This window comes from Somniosus microcephalus, chromosome 7 (assembly GCF_052327205.1).
Source record: "Somniosus microcephalus isolate GS21.2 chromosome 7, FLI_Smic_1.0, whole genome shotgun sequence".
Classification (NCBI taxonomy): domain Eukaryota; kingdom Metazoa; phylum Chordata; class Chondrichthyes; order Squaliformes; family Somniosidae; genus Somniosus; species Somniosus microcephalus.
The window spans coordinates 260,679,494-260,698,396 of NC_140993.1; the positions used below are offsets into that span (position 1 = coordinate 260,679,494).

At 47.7% G+C, this 18,903-nt stretch overlaps 1 protein-coding gene across 2 annotated transcripts in view; it reads left to right on the top strand.

The window, feature by feature from the left end:
* The window catches only part of fbxo32 (F-box protein 32), a 31,346-nt gene extending 13,668 nt beyond the window's left edge, over positions 1-17,678 (top strand). For both annotated transcript variants that reach the window (XM_085993667.1, XM_085993666.1), the window contains exons 5-9: positions 955-1,048; positions 4,554-4,738; positions 11,776-11,958; positions 12,073-12,216; positions 13,349-17,678. In XM_085993667.1, coding sequence (XP_085849793.1) covers positions 955-1,048; positions 4,554-4,738; positions 11,776-11,958; positions 12,073-12,216; positions 13,349-13,438 — 696 coding nt within the window. In that variant the 3' untranslated portion in view covers positions 13,439-17,678. The remainder of the gene's footprint in view (positions 1-954; positions 1,049-4,553; positions 4,739-11,775; positions 11,959-12,072; positions 12,217-13,348) is intronic.
* The last annotated feature ends 1,225 nt before the right edge of the window (positions 17,679-18,903 follow it).

Here is an 18,903-nt window from a genome sequence, read left to right on the forward strand (position 1 = left end):
CACTCCCTCAGCACTGCACTGGGAGCGTCGGCCTGGATTTCTGTGCTCAGATCTGCTGTGTCATTCATAAATGTCTTGGAATTGCGATTCAAGATAAAGAAACAGAAGAGTGGACTCTGCCTGCCCTGGATATGAGCAGTCCTGAGACTAACAGTCCTTTGCCGCCACACCACCGGACAGATTTACCCCACTTCCCCCATACAGGCTGCTTAGTATTGAGCACTCTTCAAAGGAAAGGGTCAAAAGGCAGTCTCGACCATAAAACTTTTGTCATCAGTGATGCTCTGTACTTGAGCGACACGAGGAGCGATGTAAATGAGTGAACAGAACGACGGCTGGTCTTTCTTTCATTTCTGCTCCTCCTCCGTTCACGGAGGTCCAGAATATTAATTTGTGCAACAGACAATTTTGCGACACTTGCTCCACACCACTCGGGAACAGAGTGCTGACCTATTGGAGATAGTGGGGTAGAGAGTCGTCTTGGGAGGTGACACAAAGGGCGGCTGATCTGACACCACCTGTTGTGCTCGGCTGCCCGAGACCCTACCTGTCCGTGGCTGTTACTATGAAACTCCCGTTTTCTATAGTCTCTATCCTTCAAGTATTATTCCAAGTATTTTGAACCTTGGATTTGCTCAATTTTCCAGTCGTTCAGTACTAATTAAGAAGTGGTATGAATTAATTTTAGGGGAAAAGTTGATTAATGTTGTACAGTTCAGAAGCACCCATAATTCATAATATTAAACTTCACTTAACCGCTGCCACACACCCCCACCCGCCCCGCACCACTCCTTTACCTGTTTCCTAGCAACGTTGATATCCTTCCGCACACAAAGCTCTTGATGGGTGAGCTGTATGTAAACAGCTGCCATGGCCTAAGCTGTCACATTTGGAACAGCTGAGTAACCGGAGGAATGGCTTTTGTTGTGACACCGCTTCATTTTCTACTTGCAGTTGCTGGAGCTGATTGCAAAATCCCAGCTCACATCCCTCAGTGGGATCGCCCAGAAAAACTACATGAACATTCTGGAGAAAGTCGTGCAGAAAGGTGAGCAATGGTTGTGCACCGTTCTGGTCTCCGTATTATAAAAAGGATACAGAGGCACTGGGGAAGGTGCAAAAAAAAAAAGATTCACGAGAATGATACCAGAACTGAGAGGTTAGAACTATCAGGAACATTTGAACAGGCTGGGGCTCTTTTTTCTCTAGAAAAGAGAAGATTGCTGGGTGATCTGATTGAGGTCTTCAAGATTATGAAAGGGTTTGATAGGGTAGACTTAGAGGCGAGACCAGAACTAGTAGCCACAAATATAAGATAGTCACTAATAAATCCAATAGAGAATTCAGGAGAAATTTCTTTACCCAGAGAGTGGTTAGAATGTGGAACTCGCTGCCACAAGGAGTGACGTAAGAAAAGTCACTAAGCACTTGGTTGAGTATAAAACAAGGCTTTAATCAACTGTTTCACAACCATGAGATTCTAGTTACATCACTAGTTCCTGGTTACAAAAACATCCTGGGCAAGCTGGGCCCACGCCCGAGTATTTATACTCCTTGGACGGCGCCACCAGCTGGCCGCCTAGTGTTATTTCATGAGTCATTTCTTCATGAACGATAAGATTAATGACAAGGAGCAGCTGAGGCGAATAGTATAGATGCATTCAAGGGGAAGCTAGATGAACGCATGAGGGAGAAAGGAATAGAAGGATATGTTGATGGGGTTAGATTAAGAGGGGTTGGAGGAGGCTCGTGTGGAGTATAAACACCAGCGTGGACTTGTTGGGCCGAATGGCCTGTTTCTGTGCTGTAAATATTTTATAATACTTGGTAATACTTTGTACTAATAAAAGGCAAGGTTTACAGAGGAGGTAATCTCTATAGCACTAATCTTCTTAAATTACAGTAGATCTATTAAAATGGTAAGAAGGATAACAAGTTGACAAAGGAAGTAATTGGAAAAAGAACCAGAGGGGGAGAAGAGGAGAATTCTTTTACGCAGCGAATTGTTGTGATCTAGAATGCGCTGCCTGAAAGGGCAGTGGAAGCAGATTCAATAGTAACTTTTGACATGAATCTTGTCATTCATGTGGAAATGACCTATGAAATAATACTGGGCGGCCTGCTGGTGGCGCTGTCCAGGGAGAGTATAAATACTCGGGCATGGGCCCAGCTTGCTCAGGACATTCTTTAACAGGAACTAGTGAAGGACACAACTAGATCTCCATGTTGAAAAACAGTTGATTAAAGTTTTGTTTAATGCTTCGACCAAGTGCCTAGTAGTTTTCTTACGTCAGCTTTCAAAAGGGAATTGGATAAATACTTAAAAAAGAAAAAAAGAACGCAGGGCTATGGGGAAAGAGCGAGGGGAAGTGGGACTAATTGGACTGCTCTTTCAAAGAGCCGGCACAGGCACGATGGGCCCAATTGCCTCCTTCTGTGCTGTACGATTCCATGATACATGCCAGAATTAAAGCACATGAGTGATTTAAAGTCCACACTCTGTGTGGTGCTTTTCTTTGAAATATGTAACTTTATTGAACTTCTCCCTCACCAGTGCTGCTTGAATTGCCAACTTGAAATTGGGTCTCCAAAATACTATGCTATCCCATCATGCATTTTATGGCAACATTTAAAAAAAATAAAAAACAATGATTTTATAATATTATTTAAAGTACAACGTTTCTACAATTCCTTAAGTTTCAATCAGCTTTTGGCACATTTTATAGCATGTATCGCCTTTTAATTCATGATGAACTATACTTAATTATGAATTAAGCAGTAATACAGAGTGTTCATTTAATCCTAAAGTGTTATTCATCATTTATACCCTTATTAATGGCCAAAAATTTTGAGATAGTTAATTTGATTTTTACTGTAAATTTTATATCGGGAGTATCTGGCATAGATAACACTTTTTACAGAATATTTTTTAAGTGGTGAAAGGCTGGGAAATGTTGGTATTAGGAGGGACCTGGGTGTTCTTGTACACGAATCACAGAAAGTTAATATGCAGGTACAGCAAGCAATTGGGAAAGCAAATGGTATGTTGGCCTTTATTATAAAGGCATTGGAGTATAAGAGTAAAAAAGTTTTACTGCAAATATATAGAGCCTTGGTGAGACCACACCTGGAGTATTGTGTACAGTTTTGGTCTCCTTACCTAAGGAAGGATATACTTGCCTTGGAGGGAGTGCGCCAAAGGTTCACGAGATTGATTCCTGGGATGAGGGGATTGTCCTATGAGGAGAGATTGAGTAGACTAGGCCTATATTCTCTAGAGTTTAGAAGAATGAGAGGTGATCTCATTGAAATGTATAAAATTCTGTGAGGGCTTGACAGGGTAGATGCTGAGAGGTTGTTTCCCCTGGCTGAGGAGTCTAGAACTAGGGGGCATAGTCATCGGCCTTTTAGGACTGAAATGAGGAGAAAATTCTTCACTCAGAGGATTGTGAATCTTTGGAATTCTCTACCCCAGAGGGCTGTGGAGGCTCAGTCATTGAGTATATTCAAGGCTGAGATAGATTTTTGGACACGGAGGGAATCAAGGGATATGGGGACAGTGCGGGAAAGTGGAGTTGAGGTAAAAGTTCAGCCATGATCTTATTGAATGGCGGAGCAGGCTCGAGGGGCCAAATGGCCTACTCCTGCTACTATTTCTTATGTTCTTGTAACATCTAGGGGATCAGAATTCCTCTGGCCACTGCACATAGGAACTCTTACCCCGTGTGTTTAAACAAACCACCTTTAAAGAAAGTTAAGTATGCTTAAAGTCGCATTCCTTGTTTAACTGGGATATCACTTCCCAGTGATGGGAAGTAATAAGGAAATGTGTAACTGTTTGCATTCTTCTACTGTTAAGGCTCCATTAAGAAGGCCTTAGAAAATCAATGAGTAGTTCTGGTAAATCCTATTACTCAAATCCACTTGTCTGGAGATAGGGATAAAGAGCAGACTGTGCAGTTTGAGTCTGCATTGATAAGGGAGCCATCAGCATCTCCTCAGCATGGAGTAAATAAGTGCTTTGAGATTCTAACCGCTAAAGGTTGAACTGTGATGTTATTTTGGGGGAAGGACGGTTAGTTTTTAGAATCAACTTTTTTTTTTGGCAGTTCGTGTCAGATAGTTGCAGCATTTACGTGTCAACCATAACTCTTTAGGACTGAGAAAGGGGATTATGAATTCCCCCAATGATTCCCATAAAGAACCTAATACATGGGGACTGGGTGGAAATGATCCCGTTATTTATCACTGTCATAGAGACGCAGTAACCGTATTTGTGTACTTTGTTCGAGTTCACTTTTTTGGAAATTCTCCCAATTTTTGACGGAATGACAATCCGATTAACCAATTTCAAACGCCTCGATTTTAAAATTCTCATCCTTGTGTTCAGATCCCCTCGCTCCTCCCTATCTCTGTAACCCCTCCAGAGCTTAAAAAGCCATCTCACCCCCCACCACCCCCTCCTAAGTTACAGTAAAACTATTTTTGGTGCATCTGTTTTTTAAGGTTAAAAATATTCTGGTAACATAAATTATTATTTTTTTTTTGTTCAGTGCTTGAAGACCAGCAGAATATCAGACTAATTAAGGAGCTGCTGAACAGTCTATACACAACCCTCTGTGCGCTGGTCAAAGGCGTGGGGAAGTGCGTACTTGTGGGCAACATTAACATCTGGGTCTACAGAATGGAGGTCATTCTACACTGGCAGCAGCAACTGAACAATATTCATATCATCAGGGTAAGTGGTAGTCACAAGCAGCAACTCTCGGACACAGTCAAGAAAGCACGCCTATTCTGTGGTTCTATTTGGACCTCGATAGTATATCAGTCACTGCACAGAATCACAGAAACCCCACAGTGCAGATAGAGGCCATTTCGGCCCATCGAGCCTGCACCAACACATATCCCATCCGATCCCCGTAACCCCTACACCAACACATATCCCACCCTATCCCTGTAACCCCACGTATTTAATCCCCCTAACACTAAGGGTCAATTTATCATAGCCAATCAACCTAACCCGCACATCTTTGGACTGTGGGAGGAAACCGGAGCACCCGGAGAAAACCCACGCAAACACGGGGAGAATGTGCAAACTCCACACAGACAGTCGCCCGAGGCTGGATTCGAACCCGGGTCTCTGGCGCTGTGAGGCAACAGTGCTAACCACTATGCCACAGTGATAAAGAAAGGCTTGCATTTATAACAATGCCTTTAATGACCTCAGGAGTCCCAAAGCGCTTCACAGCTTTTTGACGTGTAGTCACTCTTGTAAGGTAGGAAACGCAGCAGCCAATTTGCGCACAGCAAGCTCCCACAAACAGCAATGTGGTAATGACCAGATCATCTGTTTTAGTGATGCTGGTTGAGGGGTGACTATTGGCCCCAGGACACCGGGGGGCGGGGGCGGGGGATCTCCCCTACTCTTCTTCAAAATAGTGGCCAAGGGATCTTTTACATCCACCTGAGAGGGCAGACGGGGCCTCGGTTTATCATCTCATCCAAAAGACGGCACTTCCCAGTGCTTGTTCAACAGAGTTAGAAGGAGGACTAGCACGGCAAGTAGAAATGACACAATGGTTCAGCGGCTAGAGGTGAGGTAGATTGTTTTTTGGCAGAATACAACCCACAGTTGAGCATCCTCAGTTGATGGCTGGAGCAGTCAATCAACTGTTTTGGGAAGTGCCTGGTAAAGCGCAGCACTCCCTCAGTACTGCACTGGAGTGGAGTATTAGCCTAGATTTTGTGCTCGGGTATCGTGGAGCGGGACTTGAATCCCACAACTTTCATGACTCGGAGGCGAGAGTGCTACCCACTTGATATACCTATCAATTCCTCCAATAAAAGGCGAAGAGTTACGAAGGTGACTAAAGGTTTTTATTGACTAAATAACAGAGCCCACTCTCGTGGGTGATCCGATCCAAGCAGGAGGAATACCAGCCAGTCGCTCACCTTTATACCTGGCCTGGTGGGTGGAGCCAAGGCGGAGTCGGCAGTGGTCATCCCAGGTATAGCAGTGTGGCAAGAGGCGACCTCGTACCGTGATACAATAGTGGTCAGTGATACAGTTATAACGAACAGTGGTGAACAGTGCTAACTACTAACAGTGATACGATAGTGAACGTGGTTTACCACATTCACCCCTTGTTTAGAATTAAGTCCGGCGGGGTGAAGTGTACTACCAATTCTGGTAGGTCAGTCTGTCCGGAGGCTTCGTAAGCCTCTCCGATCGCCGCAGCGGTGGTGTTGCCTTATCCGGTGCTGGTGCCTTATCCGGTGTTGATGCTGGTGTTTGCGTGGTCGGCGAGGGCTCGTGGGGTTCCGGCATGCCGTCTACCTGGACTGAGGTTGGGGGTGGTGGTGGCGGTGTTTCCGGATCGGCTGAGGGTGCGAGGTCTCGTAGGGAGACAGTGTCCTCCCGCCCGTCTGGGTACGCCACGTAGGCGTACTGGGGGTTGGCGTGCAGGAGGTTCACCCTCTCGACCAGGGGGTCCGTTTTATGGGTCCTCACGTGTTTCCGCAGCCAGACCGGCCCCGGGGCGGTCAGCCAGGTTGGTAGAGTGGTTCCCGTAGTCGACTTCCTGGGGAAAACGAACATTCGTTCATGGAGGGTGGTGTTAGTGGCCGTGCAAAGTAATGACCGGATGGAGTGCAGCGCTGTCGGGAGGACTTCTTGCCAGCGGGAGGTTGGGAGGCCCTTAGACTTTAAGGCTAAGAGGACGGCCTTCCATACCGTCGCGTTCTCTCTTTCCACCTGACCGTTACCTCTGGGGTTGTAGCTGGTGGTCCTGCTTGCTGCAATACCTCTCTCTAGGAGGAATTGCCGGAGTTCCTCGCTCATGAAGGAGGAGCCCCGGTCGCTGTGTATATAGTTCGGGAACCCGAACAAGGCGAAGAGGGCATTCAGGCACTTAATGACCGTGCTACTGGTCATGTCGGGGCAGGGGAAGGCAAAGGGGAAACGGGAGTACTCATCAACGATGTTGAGGAAGTACACATTACGGTCAGAGGACGGGAGGGGCCCCTTAAAGTCGATGCTCAGGCGCTCGAAGGGGCGGGTGGCCTTGATCAGGCTTGCTCGGTCCGGCCTATAGAAGTGCGGTTTGCACTCCGCACAGGTCTGGCAGTTCCTGGTCATGGTCCTGACCTCCTCGATGGAGTAGGTCAGGTTGCGGGCCTTAATGAAATGGTAGAGTCTGGTGACTCCGGGGTGGCAGAGCTGGTCGTGGAGGGTCTGAAGCCTATCGATATGCGCGCTGGCGCATGTCATTCGTGAAAGGGCATCAGGGGATTCGTTCAGCTTGCCTGGCCGGTACAAGATCTCATAATCGTAGGTGGAGAGCTCGATTCTCCATCTCAAAATCTTGTCATTCTTGATTTTGCCCTTCAGCTTGTTATTAAACATGAAAGCCACCGAACGCTGGTTGGTGAGGAGGGTAAATCGTTTGCCTGCCAGGTAGTGCCTCCAGCGCCGTACTGCCTCCACGATCGCCTGGGCCTCTTTCTCGACCGACGAATGTCGGATCTCGGGGCCCTGTAGGGTCCTTGAGAAGAAGGCCACTGGCCTCCCCTCCTGGTTTAGGGTGGCGGCTAAGGCGAAGTCGGATGCGTCGCTCTCCACCTGAAAGGGGATGGACTCGTCCACTGCGTGCATCGTGGCCTTGGCTATGTCTCCCTTAATGAGGGAGAAGGCCGCGCACGCCTCCTCCGTGAGGGGGAAGGAAGTGGCTTTCAGGAGGGGTCTGGCTTTGTCCGCGTAATTGGGTACCCATTGGGCATAGTAGGCGAAAAGCCCCAGGGTTCTCCTAAGTGCTTTAGGGCAGTGGGGGAGGGGTAGCTCCATGAGGGGGCGCATTCTTTCTGGGTCGGGGCCGATGATTCCGTTCTCCACTACGCAGCCGAGGATGGCAAGGCGCGTGGTGTTAAACACGCATTTCTCCTTATTGTAGGTGAGGTTCAGCCGTTGGGCCGTACGGAGGAATTTCTCCAGATTCGCGTCATGTTCCTGCCGGTCGCGGCCGCAGATAGTGACGTTATCTAGGTAGGGGAATGTAGCCTGCAGTTCGTTCTGGTCAACCATCTGGTCCATCTCCCTTTGGAAGACCGAGACCCCATTAGTGACACCGAAGGGGACCCTAAGGAAGTGGTATAGGCGCCCATTCGCCTCGAAGGCGGTATACTGGCGGTCCTCAGGGTGGATAGGGAGTTGGTGGTAGGCCGACTTCAGGTCGATGGTCGAGAATACTTTATACTGTGCAATCTGATTGACCATGTCAGATATGCGGGGGAGGGGGTATGCGTCCAGCTGGGTATATCTGTTTATGGTCTGGCTGTAGTCGATGACCAGGCGGTTTTTATCGCCGGTCTTTACGACTACGACCTGGGCACGCCAGGGGCTGCTGCTCCCCTCGATAATGCCCTCTTTCAGGAGGCGCCGCACCTCAGAGCTAATGAAGGCTCTGTCCCCGGCGCTATACCGCCTGCTCTTGGTAGCGACGGGTTTGCAGTCAGGGGTAAGGTTAGCAAACAGAGAGGGTGGCGGGACCTTGAGGGTGGAGAGGCTGCAGGTGTTACGCGGTGGGCGGTTTAACGTTTGCTGGTTGTTGACTGTGAGCGGGGGGAGGGGTCCACCGTATGCTAGGGTTACGCTTTGGAGGTGGGATTGGAAGTCCAGCCCTAGTAGGACGGCAGCGCAGAGATGGGGGAGGACGAGGAGTTTAAAGTTTTTATACTCCGTGCCCTTAACCGACAGGGTCACGACACAGTAGCCGCTGATGTCCGTGGCGTGGGACCTCGATGCCATCGAGATTCGGCTGCGCGTTGGTAGGACAGAGAGGGAGTAGTGGCTCACCGTGTCTGGGTGGATGAAGCTCTCCGTGCTTCCGCTGTCGAACAGGCAGGTCGTGGCGTGGCCGTTCACTTTGATGTCCATCATTGACTTGGACAGATGGTGCGGGCGGGCTTGGTCCAGGGTGACGGAAGCTAGTGTGTAGCTGAGCGAGTCGTTGTCATCTGCGGGCGAGGCGGTTGGGCGTGGTGAGTAAAATGGCGTCTCCCACGAGGTAGGGCCCCATGAGGCACTATTGGGGTCGGTTGCCTTAATCAAAGATGGCCGCCCCCATGACTCATGTGTGGGGATGCTGGCCTCAGTTGCCCTAAACAAAGATGGCCGCCCCCATGACTCATGTGTGGGGATGCTGGCCTCAGTTGCCCTAAACGAAGATGGCCGCCCCCATAGTTCGCATGCGGCACTGCTGGCCTCTGAGGATCCGCTCCTGCAGGCCTTGGAGAAGTGGCCTTTCTTCAGGCAGGTTTTACATATGGAGTTCTTGGCTGGGCAGCGCGACCTCGGGTGCTTCTCCTGGCCACAAAAAAAACAGCCGGCGGCCCGATCGCGGATGCCCGATGTCGGGGTCGGTGCCGGGGGTGGCGGGGCCGGTCGGGTCCGGGACGCCGACGCAGAGGTAGGTCCCGGGGGCGGCGCTGGGAAGGGTGCTGTGGTAGGGGTCGGGCCCGAGTCCCAGGGTCGCGAGCAGTACCTGGTGAATGCTTCCTGATCTTGGTGGGCCACTTCCAGGGAGATAGCGAGGGCTTCAGCTTTTTCCATGCTGAGGTCTTTAGCTTCCAGCAGTCTTTGCCGTGAGTACTCGGACCGTAGGCCTTTCAGGAATGCGTCGCGGATATTATCTTCAGTATTTTCGGCTGCCGACACCGATTTAAAGTCACAGTTCCTGGCGAGTGCATATAGCGCCTGTGAGAATTCGGCTACTGATTCTCCTGGCTGTTGCGGCCGTGATCTTAGGAGGTGCCTAGCGTACATGTAGTTTACCGGGGTCCGGTACTTCTGTTTCAGCAGGTTGATGGCGGTCTCGTAGGTAGTCATGTCCTCGATGAGAGTGTATACTCTCGGGCTCAGTTGTGCCTGCAGGACACTTAGTTTGGATGCCTGAGGGACGCTGGATTCTCTCAGGTATGATTCGAAGCAGACCAGCCAGTGTTTAAAGTCTGCGGCTGAGTTTGCTGCTCGTGGGTTCAGGTCCAGGTACGGCGGTCTGAGGGCTCGCAGCCAAGCTGGCTGGTGTGGCTGTGCTCCTGGGAGCTGCGCTGGTGGCTCCTCCGCCGGTTGTGACTCGTTGTCGGACATCATTAAATTTAGTCAATAAAATTGATATACCTATCAATTCCTCCAATAAAAGGCGAAGAGTTACGAAGGTGACTAAAGGTTTTTATTGACTAAATAACAGAGCCCACTCTCGTGGGTGATCCGATCCAAGCAGGAGGAATACCAGCCAGTCGCTCACCTTTATACCTGGCCTGGTGGGTGGAGCCAAGGCGGAGTCGGCAGTGGTCATCCCAGGTATAGCAGTGTGGCAAGAGGCGACCTCGTACCGTGATACAATAGTGGTCAGTGATACAGTTATAACGAACAGTGGTGAACAGTGCTAACTACTAACAGTGATACGATAGTGAACGTGGTTTACCACACCACTGAGCCACACCTGACAAGCGAAGTGTTCCAGAAATCATTACAAGGCAAGACTGGAAATGAAAAAACCAAAGAACCTACAGCTCACCTTAAGTTCCACAGTGAAATATCTTCACCTCTGCCCTCTACTCCCCCAAAATGCTCAGCAGAGGAATGCACCAGTTGGTGTGCGGTACAGAATTGGAAAGTCTCAAATAGGTTCCCAGGTCTGTGCTGACGTAACATAGCAGGGCCACTTCCCAAGCTAGGGAGGGGAGAAAAATAAGTCTAAATGTTATTCATTGACTCCCTCAAGCGAATGAGAATGTGCAGATATAATCGGGCACTGTATGATGCCCTCCACTGCCAACATTAATTTCTAAGTTTGTAAATGAAGATTGGCTGCTTGGGATCAGCCATGGAAATTTGCCCCAGAGCCTTACTGCTTTCAGGACCAGGGAGTGAATCCCTACATCCCGTTACACTGACGATCAACCTGATTCTCGGCTCTGCATTCTATTGCAATACATCAAGGTAAACAGCAATAATACTCCATTGCAGCAGTAGTTACAGCGAGGCAGGGCCTCCGACTTTACCAGGCACTTCACAAAACAAGTGATTGATTGCTCCAGCCATCAACTGAGGATGCTCAACTGTGGGTTGTATTCTGCCGCTGAACCATTGTGTCATTTCCACTTGCAGTGCTAGTCCTTCTTCTAACTCCGTTGAACAAGATTGGCAGATGAGTTTCCTTGTAATTTATCTTGTCTGGCCTCACTTTATAACAACAACAACTTGCATTTATATAACGTAGTAAAACGTCCCATCGCGATTCACAGGAGCGATTATTAAACAACATTTGACACCGAGCCACATGAGATATTAGGACAGATGACCAAAAGCTTGGTCAAAGAGGTAGGTTTGAAGGAGCGTCTTAAAGGAGAAGAGAGAGGCGGAGAGGTTTAGGGAAGGAATGCCAGAGCTTGGAGCCGAGCCAGCTGAAGGCACGGCCGCCAATGGTGGAGCGATTAATATTAGGGATGTGCAAGAGGCCAGAATTGGAGGAGCGCAGAGATCTCTGAGCGTTGTAGGGCTGGAAGAGGGTTACAGAGATAGGAAGGGGTGAGGCCATGGAGGGATTTGAAAACAAGGATGAGAATTTTAAAATCGAGGCGTTGCTGGACCGGGAGCCAACGTAGGTCAGCGAGCACAGTGATGATGGGTGAATGGGACTTGGTGCGAGTTAGGATACGGTCCTGTGCTTGAGATCCTTAAGTCACATGTTATGTTCGCTATCTCTTGTTTTGCAGCCTCTGCCTATGGGAATGACCCTCACAGACCTACCAATGTGCCTGCAGTTGAACATCATGGAGAGGCTGTCCGATGGAAGAGACATTGTCAATCTCGGGCAGGTGTCACCGACCCTGCAAGTGCTGAGTGAGGACCGCCTTCTCTGGAAGAGACTGTGTCATTACCACTTCACGGAGCGTCAGGTATGTAAAGCATGAGTAACAATCTGTTTCCAATTTAAGACGTTCACCCCATTGCAGCCTTCAGCATGTTTCAGAGAGACCCGCTCAGCCTTTTTGTCTTTGTGTTATTTCTAGATTCGCAAACGTCTCATCTTATCTGAGAAAGGTCACTTGGACTGGAAGAAGATGTACTTTAAGCTCGGGAGGTGCTACCCAAAGAAAGAACAATACGGGGACACACTGCAGTTCTGCAGAAACTGCCACATCCTCTTCTGGAAGGTACAGGAAACTTTCTGGTATCCGGCACTGACGGGACCGAGCTGGTGCCGTCCCATCAAAACTGCCGTAGAAACCAGCGCTAATGTTAAAACATACGGAGCTTTTGAGCTCCGTGTGAAGCAACAAACCCTGTTGCTTAGCAACAGCTTCAAAACAGTTGGCCGCAGCTTAAAAGCGTCTCTGTAGCTAAACAACAGCTTCAGCTAGACCTTGCAGAGCCTGACTGGAAAAAAAAAGCAACGAGAAGTAAAAAAACTTATAGGAAACGGCTCCTGAATTTTGCCGGTAGATAGATCTTTCCGGACATTTAACCTCTGGTTAAACGAAACTTTCCTGTACATTGATGGTTTCATCAACACACGGGGTCTGATCACAGCAACCCCTTCATTTCTCTTCCTTTTGGTAAAATGTCATTTCCTGTGACCCTCTCAAACTCCAAAATAACAGATCTAGGGACAATTAGCCCCCTGCAGTATGTCAATCTCAATTATGTTCAACTTCTATATATTGATATAAACCTATCGAGTGTTCTGACCTACCTGAGTTTAGCACCAGAAAATACAAGGTTACTTTGTTAACACAGCTAGCACAGTGTCAGCCGTGGCTCAGTGGGCAGCACTCTTGTCTCTGAATCAAGGTCACGGGTTCATAACCCCATTCCACAGACTTGAGCACAAGAATCTAGGCTGACACTCGCAGTGCAGTGCTGAGGGAGTGCGGCACTTTTGGAGGTGCTGTCTTTCAGATGAGACGTTAAACCGAGGCCCTGTCTGCCCTCTCAGGTGGATGTAAAATAACCCACGGCACTATTTCAAAGAAGAGCAAGGGGCGGGGGTATCCTGGCCAATATTTATCCCTCAATCAACATCACAAAAACAGATTATCTGCTCATTATCACATTGCTGTTTGTGGTACCTTGCTGTGCGCAAATTGGCTGCTGCGTTTCCCACATTACAACAATGACTACACTTCAAAAGTACTTCATTGGCTGTAAAGCGCTTTGGGACGTCCTGAGGTCGTGAAAGGTGCAATAGAAATGCAAGTTGTGTCCGTCTATGTTCTCATTCCTAGAATTGCCCGATTCATTCATTCATTTACAAATGTTATAAAGTGTTTCTCGTTGTATTTTTAGGACACGAATCACCCCTGCACAGCCAATGACCCAGAGGGCTCTTACACTTCCATTTCACCTCTCGACTTCATCAGCCTCTTCAAGTTCTGAGCACGGAGATTCCAAAGGACTCCCACTGCGGAAGAAATTCCCACTGTGACTCGAGAACTGAGCTACTAACTTTATATACTTTGCTTTTACACGTGTAAATAATGTACAATAATATTTATACTTACCTTTTTATAGTGAAGCTGAAATAGAAGTGGATTAAGGTTTATTCAATGGTTTGTAAATATCACTTCCGATGATGCTGGAAGCAGAAAGTCACTGAGGCAACACTTAAAGGAAAAGCTTTTTTTTTGCCTAAAGAAGGAATGTCGGGTCGGGGTGTCAAATAGGATGTAGCACATCACTGGAGCATCACAGGGATCCTGATATATTTGCTCCTAAGATGGGGATCGATATGTGTCATGGGGGGGCAATGCACAGAAAGAGCCCAGTTTGCAGCTTTTTGGTAATACAGGAAACTTTTTTATCCGGCACCGGCGTGGTGCCGGTTTATTAAAAAGTCCGGATTACAGAGAGGTATAGTTAAAAGGTACGAGAGCTCCGTACACAGCAACAAATCCAGGCTTCCCTGTTGCTTAGCAACAAGTGCTGGAACCCCGGTTACACAGCCACAGATCCAGGAACGGCCACTAATATGAAGTAAAACTTACCTGAACCTACTCCTGAATTTTGCCGATTAACAGAGATTTCTGGTTATTTAGGTGCCGGTAAATCGAGAGTTTCCTGTAGTATGTTTGGGAGCCTATCTGCTTCTGCATTGGCAGAAACATCTCCTGTACTGGTTCGTCAAGTTGTAACATTAATACATACACGTTGCATAGCACATGAGTGGATTTGAGTATTTCCAGCATTGTAACTGTACTCAGTTGCTGAAATACTGTGGAAGTGATCTACACTGCTTCAAACCACTTTATTCATCCATCTGGTCTCAACTGGTTGTCGGTAATGTTAGCTGAACCCGCCAGTTGTAACCTGGAATAACTTCCAATCCAGATGAGGAAGTTGGCTTTTGAGTTCATCGCCACTAGTTTTGAGATGGAACCAGTTTACGTTCAGACTAGTTTCTACTAAGTCTCCAGTTTCATTGAAGCGGTATCATCACTGAATCACTGCTTGGGACACTGCTCGTTTCTTTTTGCACCCCTGAAATACATATCGACAAAAATCCCCTTTTCCCGTATATCGTATTTAGCACGGGACATCCCTGGGTAATGTGAACATTTTGCAAGGAATCTGTTCTGGTTGAATATTGGCAGTAGGGCTCAGGAGAGGCAACTGCTTGGTATAGTACTTGAGTTGTGCTCAGTTCTGTCGTAAGAATTTCGTATTGCTGTTGGCATCGCAGCTATTATCCCTCGACTGTTTTTGTACTTTTTTACTATACGTTATAGACATGTTGGACTGTAGAGAGTAGTGCCTGATTGATGGCTATCTTCCTACGTTTTGCTGCGTTAAAGGCGCTTATATAAATGCAAGTTGTTGCTGACACTCTGCGAATTATATACAGAGATGTGTTTTTTGCAAGAGAATGCACAATAATTGAGAAATCTTGGGGGCAGAGGGGGCAATTTTCAATTACGATGTCGGGCCATTTTCCTGGTGGGGCCTCGGTTTAATACGCACGGCAAACTGTCAGCATTGAGCGGGAGCTGGAGGGCAGCTCGCTGATTGGGGAGGGGGAGGGGACAGAAAATCTGGCGGCTCCTCCACGGAGCAGGAAGTGTCAATGAAAGAGGAGAGGCAACCCCAGAGTTGGAGGGGGGTGGTGGGCTATGGCGAGTTCGATGGAGGGTCAAGAGTCATCCAGTCGGGATATGATGAGTCTGTTCACTTTCCGATTGGCCGTGGGAAGGCGGGGCGCCGTGAGGATGGACGTGTTGGGCGACCAATGGCGGGAGTGTGGGGGCGGGGCTGTTGGAGGCAGGAGGTCATGTGGTGAAACCCTCCAACAATACGTCCAACCAGCGTTGGCAACCCTACCACCACCCCCTTCACGGCACAGAATGGGGCAGTAGATGAGCATAGCTCCTGCCCCCCACCACCACCCACCCATCCCCAATGAGTTTAAATGATAGACTGGCTTGAGAAGTAAGCTTTCTGTCTGTTTCTGTACAGAAATTTTCCAGCCTGCATATTGAAGCAACATGGACATTAGGGGTTGGAAGAATTTAAGAGTGTACATGAAAAATTGATGTTCAAAGGAATGTGGTCATTCAGTTTACACGTTCTCAGTTTGTTATGCTAGCTTTAATAAGAGCAGTAATGGTACCACAGTACAGTTTACTATAGGAATATTTTGTACCATTTAGTTTTCTATGATTGCTAAGCGTAGACGACCACTGGTATTGTGTAACTGTGCTCTATTTACATAATTTACCGCATTGAAAAAAACATAGGGGGCTTATAGGGGCAACAGCTTTGTTTATATAACCTGGTGGCAGTGATCTTAAGAGGAAGACACAATCAGAGGTTCAGGCTGAATAGTGGATACTTCTACTGTGACGGACAAAGTATTAACTTTTATGTTCTGTTTCGAAGTTAATCCAAGTGCAGCAATACATGCATACACCAACCATTTACAACACATACTTTTCTATCCACTGTGAGGGCTCACAGCTGTTTGGCATGCAACACTGTTCAAAGCTATAGATTGGACAAGTTATCCGCTTGTTTTAAGAACTGAAAATTATCATTGCAAAAGCAAATTCTGAAAGTGAGTTCACCTTTTCCCAGTCTTGGTATGTGGCTTATTTGATGCACACTGGCAGCAGTTAGAGAGGGTCTATTGGTTGGCTTTGCTGACCAGCTTTAATCTCTTTAAAGTCCATGGGGTGGATCTTAAGAGTGTCGGCCGTGGCTCAGTGGGTAGCACCCGCGTCTCTGAGTTAGAAGGTTGTGGGTTCAGAGTCCCACCCCAGAGACTTCTGCACAAAAATCTAGGCTGACACTCCAGTGCAGTACTGAGGGCGTGCTGCACTGTCGGAGGTGCTGTCTTTCGGATGAGAAGTTAAACTGAGGCCCCATCTACTTTCTCAGGTGGATGTAAAAGATCCCATGGCACTATTTTGAAGAAGAGCTGGGGAGTTATACCCGGTGTTCTGTCCAATATTTATCCCTCAATCAAAATCACTAGAAAACAGATTATCTGGTCATTATCATATTGCTGTTTGTGGGATCTTGCTGTGTGCAAATTGGGTGCCGCGTTTCCTACATTACAACAGTGACTACATGTCAAAAAATACTTCATTGGCTGTAAAGTGCCTTGGGACGTCGTGAAAGGAGCTATATAAATGCTTTCTTTTTTAACTTTGCGCGTCGGCAGCTCATTTCACATCTCGCCCCATTTTTATTTCTATCGACGTCAATGGGGAAAGGCTGCCGACTGGCTATCACCCGTTTTACAGTACCGCACAAAGTGACAATTACCCCCAAGTTTGTGTGCACCTGTTTAAAGCACCATTTTGAGAGTTTGCATCCTGACCTCTCTAATGAGAGTGTTTATCATATTGCAATAATTTCGAATGCAACGCTGTTCTTGAGTGGTTGGTCCTTGTGATTCAGTGGACCCTCTCGAAGGTTGTCTGGACAGTAGGAGGTCAATGGATTGAATTACAGGTGAACCTGAGTGGAACTCGGCAGCGGACTGGTAAAAAGTGTTGGAAGAAGCAGGGGTGTTCCAGCTGAACCGACAAGTCTGGAAACCCTCATCCGGTGAAAAATTTATGTTTCTGTAATTTTTCCTGGAAAAACCATTTGCTTTTTGTTTCGCACTCTGCAAATACTAGATTTCTTTTGGCCATTGCAACTCATGGCAAGGAACTGTTTATAACGGTGGTGATTTATGAATAAAAAGTCAGACAGTACAATCCATGGATTTAAAGCCAATGTTATTATCTGATTTCAATGATTGTTTCTGTAAAGGAAACCTGTTCCTGACTCTTAAAGATAGCAGTTTGCTGTTTCCACCAAGATAGTGCCTAATCACTACAGTTCTGCTTTACATTTTGGACCTGGTGTATCCATCTCCAGATACTAACCTTCCTGTCGTTTCCTTTGAATCTCAGGAATTGTACGCCTAAAATTCTGGTGCAGTTGAAGTGTTACTCGTCTTCTGCATGTTAAAAGGAAATGTCATTAGCGTTGGCCTTTTGCCTTGTCTCCACGGAGACACACTGTCAGCTTCTGAACATCTGTAATATAATAGCACTATACTCTGATGTAAAATACTTCTGTGTAAATTTTTAACTGATATCTTTTTAATAAATGATATCTTTCAAATTTAGTGTGTTTTTAAATGAATCATTTTTCGTTTACATATTTACCCCTTCTGTCAGCTTCCAGATGTTGGCCTGGAAATTCTGTGGTGGTTCTCCCGATCTCCTTGTCAGCTGTGGCTCAGTGGCTAGCACCCTCGCCTCTGAGTCAGATAGTCCCCAGTCCAGAGACTTAAGCACAAATCTAGGCTGACACTCCCAGCGCAGTGCTGAGGGAGTGCTGCACTGTCGCTAGGTGCCGTCTCTCAGATGAGACGTTAAACCGAGGCCCCGTCTTCCCCCTCTAGTGGACGTGAAAGATCCCGCGGCACTCTTTCGAAGAACAGCAGGGGAGTTCTCCCCGGTGTCCTGGGGCCAATATTTATCCCCTCAATCAACATCACTGAAACAGATTGTGTGGTCATTGTCACGTGGCTGTTCGTGGGATCTTGCGGTGCGCAAATCGGCTGCCACGTTTCCTACATTACAACGGCAACTACACTGCAAAAGTACTCATTGGCTGCAAAGCGCTTTGGAAAGTCCTCAGGTCGTAAAAGGTGCGATGGAAATACAAGTCTTGCTTTTCCTCCTTAACTTCAGCGGGGCACTGGCAGAATCTCAGAAGAATCAGCATAAGTGCTGAGGCTACATGATCCTTCTGTATAGCACAAGGAGCCAAGTAGCTCCGGCAAACATGAAGCGGTTCGATAGGACAGAAGTGGAGAAAATGTTTCCACTTGGGGGGGGGGGGGGGGGCGGGCGGGAGACCAAAAACTAGGGGCCTTAATTGTAAGATAGTCACTAATAAATCCAATAAGGGAATCAAGAGAAACTTCCTAACCCAGAGAGCGGTGAGAATGTGGAACTCGCTACCACAGGGAGTGGTTGAGGTGAATAGCTTAGATGCATTTAAGGGGAAGCTAGATAAACACATGGGGGAGAAAGGAATAGGATACGCTGATGGGGTGAGATGAAGAGGGGAGGGAGGAGGCAGGTGTGGAGCATAAACACCGGCATAGACCAGTTGGGCCGAATGGCCTGTTTCTGTGCTGTAAATACTTTATAATACTTGGCAATTCAGGAGAAACTTTATCCAGGGAGTGGTGAGAATGTGGAACTCGCTACCACATGGAGTGGTTGCGGTGAATAGCATAGGTGCAGTTAAGGGGAGGCTAGACAAGTACATAAGTTAGAAAGGAATAGAAGGGTATGCTGATGGGGTGAGATGAAGAGGGGTGGGAGGAGGCTGGTGTG